At 38.4% G+C, this 5,361-nt stretch overlaps 1 protein-coding gene across 2 annotated transcripts; it reads left to right on the plus strand.

The window, feature by feature from the left end:
* Positions 1–797: 797 nt before the first annotated feature.
* Positions 798–2,613, plus strand: LOC143029458 (uncharacterized). Of its 2 annotated transcripts, none has more exons than XM_076192104.1 (2): positions 798–963; positions 1,124–2,613. In XM_076192104.1, the coding sequence occupies exon 2, from the start codon at positions 1,190–1,192 to the stop codon at positions 1,874–1,876; it is 687 nt and encodes a 228-aa protein (XP_076048219.1). In that variant the 5' UTR covers positions 798–963; positions 1,124–1,189; the 3' UTR covers positions 1,877–2,613. Both variants share the same exon structure in this region, with proteins under 2 accessions (XP_076048219.1, XP_076048220.1).
* The last annotated feature ends 2,748 nt before the right edge of the window (positions 2,614–5,361 follow it).

Here is a 5,361-nt window from a genome sequence, read left to right on the forward strand (position 1 = left end):
CTATCTATAATTTAATTTCCAGTTATCTATTAATTCATTAATCTACATATGTTGTCTATTATTCCATTTTCCTATAATTTCATTTCCAGTTATCTATTAATCTATCTATTAACTTATCTATATATGTCCATCTATCCATTCATTTATTCATTTATTTATTCATTAACTTTTAACTGGGTTACCTATTCATTTATCTATTAACTTAATTATCTGTTTATTTATTTGTCTTTTTATCCATGTATATATCTATCTACACTTATTCAACTATTCATTTATTTGTTGATATACTGATTTATTCACTTATTTATTATTCATTTATTTTCTTTAATTAGTTACATTCAGCTGAGTAACTACCCTCGCGACTGAATGGTCCCTCGGCCGACCGCGACCCCATTACAAAAGAACTTAAGACTGAAGGAGACCGCAAGAGACCATAAAGCTTACACTAGGCAGTTACATGTCCATTACCACCTATCATCCCCATCCAGAAAGTTATCTAACCTTCCCTTTAAACAACCGATAGTTTCATCGCTCACAACTACATGGTTACTAAGTCTATTCCATTCGTTAACCACTATAGGTAAACCACTTCTTACCTATTTCCTACTTAGACCTAAATTGGCCTGGATAGAATCACCCGGCGTCAGCCAGAATAAAATGGATAAAGAGTGCCACTGGGTTATGCCTTTATCCTGTCTGCTGGATATCAAGACATTGGATATGGATAAGTTCAAATATTGAGTGAATAAAAGGATATACTTACATTTGCCATACATTTGATCCATTACACTGGTCAACAGCAATTTTTCATCAGGGATTTTATGTGGTGTTTAATATGTAGTTTTGTCCGCTGATTTCGAAAATGTAATCGGTTTCCTTCTATCAGGCACAATTTTTCTGATGAGATAAGAGAGGCATATAACGCCGATCAGGATCATCGCTACATGTAATCGTCTTATACAGGCAAGTTCTGATTGGCATTTCATAACCAATTGTGTACATTATGTAATTTCATGTTCATCGTTATGATTTTAGATAGCTGAGTTGAGCATTTTTCACAAAATATTTAAAAATATTTCGCTGATCATCTATTGAACCTTCAAAATTTTTCTTTTTGCTTCAGGTGTCCAGCCATCTTCATCATCATCATCATCATCATCACCATCACCATCACCAAACTCAATTCAGGATGTCAAGGCATTGCAAAAGCAGCCCTGATATATTTTGCTATGTCTGTGGTTCATTTACTATCAAAGCTCAGCAACGTGTCATCACAACTGAAATCAAGAATATTTACCAGTTATACTTTGGATGCTCTCTTGGGGATCAAGATAAGAGTTGGGCACCCCATATCATCTGCTCAGCTTGTTCAAATGGACTAAGGGATTGGCTTAATAAGAGGAAGAGAGCAATGCCTTTTGCAGTACCTATGATATGGAGAGAACCAAAGGATCATTTCACGGACTGTTATTTTTGCAAGGTTAATGTATATGGGTTTACTGCAAAGACTAAGCATAAGATTGTGTATCCTAACTTGGAATCAGTAAGAAGACCAGTACCACACAACGATGATGATCTTCCTATTCCAGTGCCACCAGAGAATGGCCTTCAGATGTCTGACGATGTTTTTCTTGAGGAATATACTGCTGATGAGGAAGAAACCGAAGTGGATGAAGATTTCGTGACTGAAAATGAAGGTGAACCCCAGAAATTTTCTCAAGGAGAGTTAAATGATTTGGTGAGAGACTTGTCGTTATCGAAGGATAAAGCTGAACTATTGGCATCTCGTCTACAAGAAAGGTGTCTACTTAAGAAAGACGTTTGTATTACTTATTTCAGAAAGAGAAACAAGAATCTGACCTCTTGCCACTTGTAAACCCAGAAAATGTTCTCCTTCCCCCTCTTCACATAAAGCTTGGCCTCATGAAACAATTCGTGAAGACACTTGCCAGGAAAAACTCTGAAAGTTTTGAATACGTGAAGGCTAAGTTTACAAAAATCACTGAGGTAAAACTAAAGGAAGGCGTATTTGTAGGTCCGCAGATAAAGGAACTCCTGAAGGACAACAACTTCCTCACAACACTGGATGAGACTGAGCTTAAAGCCTGGGAATCTTTCAAATGGCTCTGTGAAAACTTCCTAGGCAACAAGAAATCTCCAGAGTTTAGAAATGGCGTGAAATGTCTTCTAGACTCCTATGCTGCAATGGGCTGTCGGATGTCACTGAAAGTACATTTTCTTGATTCACACCTGGACTTTTTTCCAGAAAACCTTGGGGCAGTATCTGGTGAGCAAGGGGAACGCTTCCATCAAGATATTGCATCAATGGAACAACGGTATCAAGGATTTTGGAATGCAGGAATGTTAGCTGACTACTGCTGGATGTTATACAGGGATGACCCTCAGAAAAAACACCAAAGAAATTCCAAATCTCAAAAATTTTAAGTGGTAATCCTTTAGAGTACATTCTAACTTTGTTTTGTGCAAAACAGTTTTGATTTTGTACAATAAAATGCCATGGAAGTGTCATATCTTGTATTCAATATACCTTATAGATATGCTTTACATTCCCTGTACTTTAAAATAACAGGTATCTGTAACATTTAAATGTGACCTGATAGGAAAAAACGGACTTCAGATTCTTAATCAGCATAAAAAATTAACACAAAAAAGTTAGTTTGCAACTCTGATGATTAAAAAAAGTTTCATTTTGTTGACTAGTGTTATGATATCCATACCCAATCATCTATCCATCCATCCATGAACATCGACTGGATAAGAATATGCAATAGGGATAGAGAGATGGATCATTATGGATTAATGGATGTGGACAAAGGAGAAAGCTGGATGAATTTATCCAATGAATTTGATTAACGATGGTGAAGGAAGGAAATTATGTAATTAGATTATATAAGGGGAAGAGGAGGAAGGGGAAGAGGAGGAAGAGGAAGAGAGGAGAAGGAAGAGGAGAGGAGGAGGAGGAGGAAGAGGAGGAGGAGTGGGAGAGGACTTTGGCGCTGGCGTCTAGAGATGTGACTCTAGATGGACTGGTGATAGTGGTTCGAATCCCGCTGAGTCACCGCGTGACGACAGCACGAGACTACGATAGAGTCTGGTGGCCCAACAGGATGCGCTCGGATCTCGCAACTTCCCATTCGCAGGTTCGAGTCCCGTCTGTTTCTCCGTTTCCCGACAGAGGCTGATACCTGTCCCGGTAGTGCAAACACAGAGCATAAGGGACGGATTTGGTTGCAAATAGGTGCCTCCTGGCGTGTGTTCTCCATCCTAACCACTTTAAAAGAGAGAGAGAGAGAGAGAGAGAGAGAGAGAGAGAGAGAGAGAGAGAGAGAGAGAGAGAGAGAGAGAGAGAGAGAGATCTTCGAAGATTTCTATCTTGATGGCCGTTCACAACTTTTGTCTCGTACTGTACATATCTCACAGTAGATGAAAAAACAAGTGTGGCAATACATATATATATATATATGCATATATATATATATATATATATATATATATATATATATATTATATATATATATATGCATATATATATATATATATATATATATATATATATATAATGTATGTATGTATGTATTTCTACATACGTAGAAAATAATATGAACAAGGCCTATCTATTCCTTTACTGGACACTCTTGCCTATTTTCGAGTGTTTCATCGTTTATTAATTTGCTTGTTTTTTATGCATATCTCGTCACGGACCAAAAGGTCCCCTACCGACATACTTCCCCATTACACTTTATTGTCCTTCGAGGATACATCAGCCTAAATCCAACTCTTGAATAGACATTGTAATCCCACAGTTTACATAAAGCACAATCTCCGAAGGAATGGTCCTGGGCCCAAAGAACCAGGTGGAAGTGGAAATCCGAAAGGGGGGAGGCAATAAATTGCATTAGGGATACACAGATTACAAGACTCTGGAAAGAAAGACTGAGAACCCCCGAAGTAAAGAATGGGCCCCAATCATTCCAGGGCGGATGGCTTCAAATCTGGAACGAAGGTTGAAGATCTGGAACGAAGGTTTCAAATCTGGAACGAAGGTTCAAGATGGAGTCTTTTGGTGATGAACATGTGTACAGTCGAAGGCAAAGGTGATGAACATGTGTACAGTCGGAGGCAAAGGTGATGAACATGTGTACAGTAAAGCGGTGAACATGTGTACAGCCGGAGACAAAGGTGATGAACTTGTGTACAGTTAAGTGATCAACATGTGTACAGCCGGAGACAAAGGTGATGAACTTGTGTACAGTTAAGTGATCAACATGTGTACAGCCGGAGACAAAGGTGATGAACATGTGTACAGTAAAGTGAAGAACATGTATACAGTAAAGTGATGAACATGTGTATAGCCGGAGACAAAGGTGATGAACTTGTGTACAGTAAAGTGATGAACATGTGTACAGCCGGAAGCAAAGGTGATGAACATGTGTACAGTAAAGTGATGAACGTGTGTACAATAAAGTGATGAACATGTGTATAACCGGAGACAAAGGTGATAAACATGTGTACAGTAAAGTGATGAACATATATACAGCCGGAAGCAAAGGTGATGTACATGTGGACAGTAAAGTGATGAACATGTGTACAGCCGGAAGCAAAGGTATTGAACATGTGTAGAGTAAAGTGATGAACATGTGTACAGCCGGAGATAAAGGTTTTGGTAGGTTATGCTCTTTTAAAGTGTCAAGTGATGTTTTTTCTTCTGGGTGTCGTCATGTGATTTAATTCAACTGAGGAAAAATATTCAAAATAATCGAGTTCAGTAAACAAACCAATGTTCTATAGAAAACTAATTACACTTTATAAACAATAATTGTGTACACCCTAAAAATGTAATATATAAACAAAAAATAGATAAATAAACAGGTAAACAAATATTAATCAGTAAATAAGTCAATAAATATACAGATTGATAGATAATTAGATAAATAGATGAATCAATGAATTAATAAATTTCTATTGTAGTGGTTACCATCGAGGGCACGACAGACCCAAAAATGAGCCCCACTTCAACTCGTTACTGTCCCCCTTAAGCAAGGCCACTCTCGTCATTGAACTTATGTATTTCAGGTTAAGGCGCCACGAAAGACGCGACTGCAAAAGAACCTAATCCGTGCGCTAGTAGCGTCATCGTAAGTGTGCTTGTCTCGTATTCGCTAAGTCGTGGGTTCGAGTCCCGCGTCTCTCTCCGATTCCCAGTAGTGACTGACCTGCCTTAGAGTCCAAGCGCATAATAAAGCAACGTCTTCGGCCGCAGCTACTCAGCGTCTCATGGCGTAGCTTCCTTATTCTTCATGTGGTCTCCGAGAGTCATGAAGAATCGTCACCCCAGACTAT

This window comes from Oratosquilla oratoria, chromosome 11 (genome assembly GCF_046742065.1).
Source record: "Oratosquilla oratoria isolate Oo_2021 chromosome 11, ASM4674206v1, whole genome shotgun sequence".
NCBI lineage: Eukaryota > Metazoa > Arthropoda > Malacostraca > Stomatopoda > Squillidae > Oratosquilla > Oratosquilla oratoria.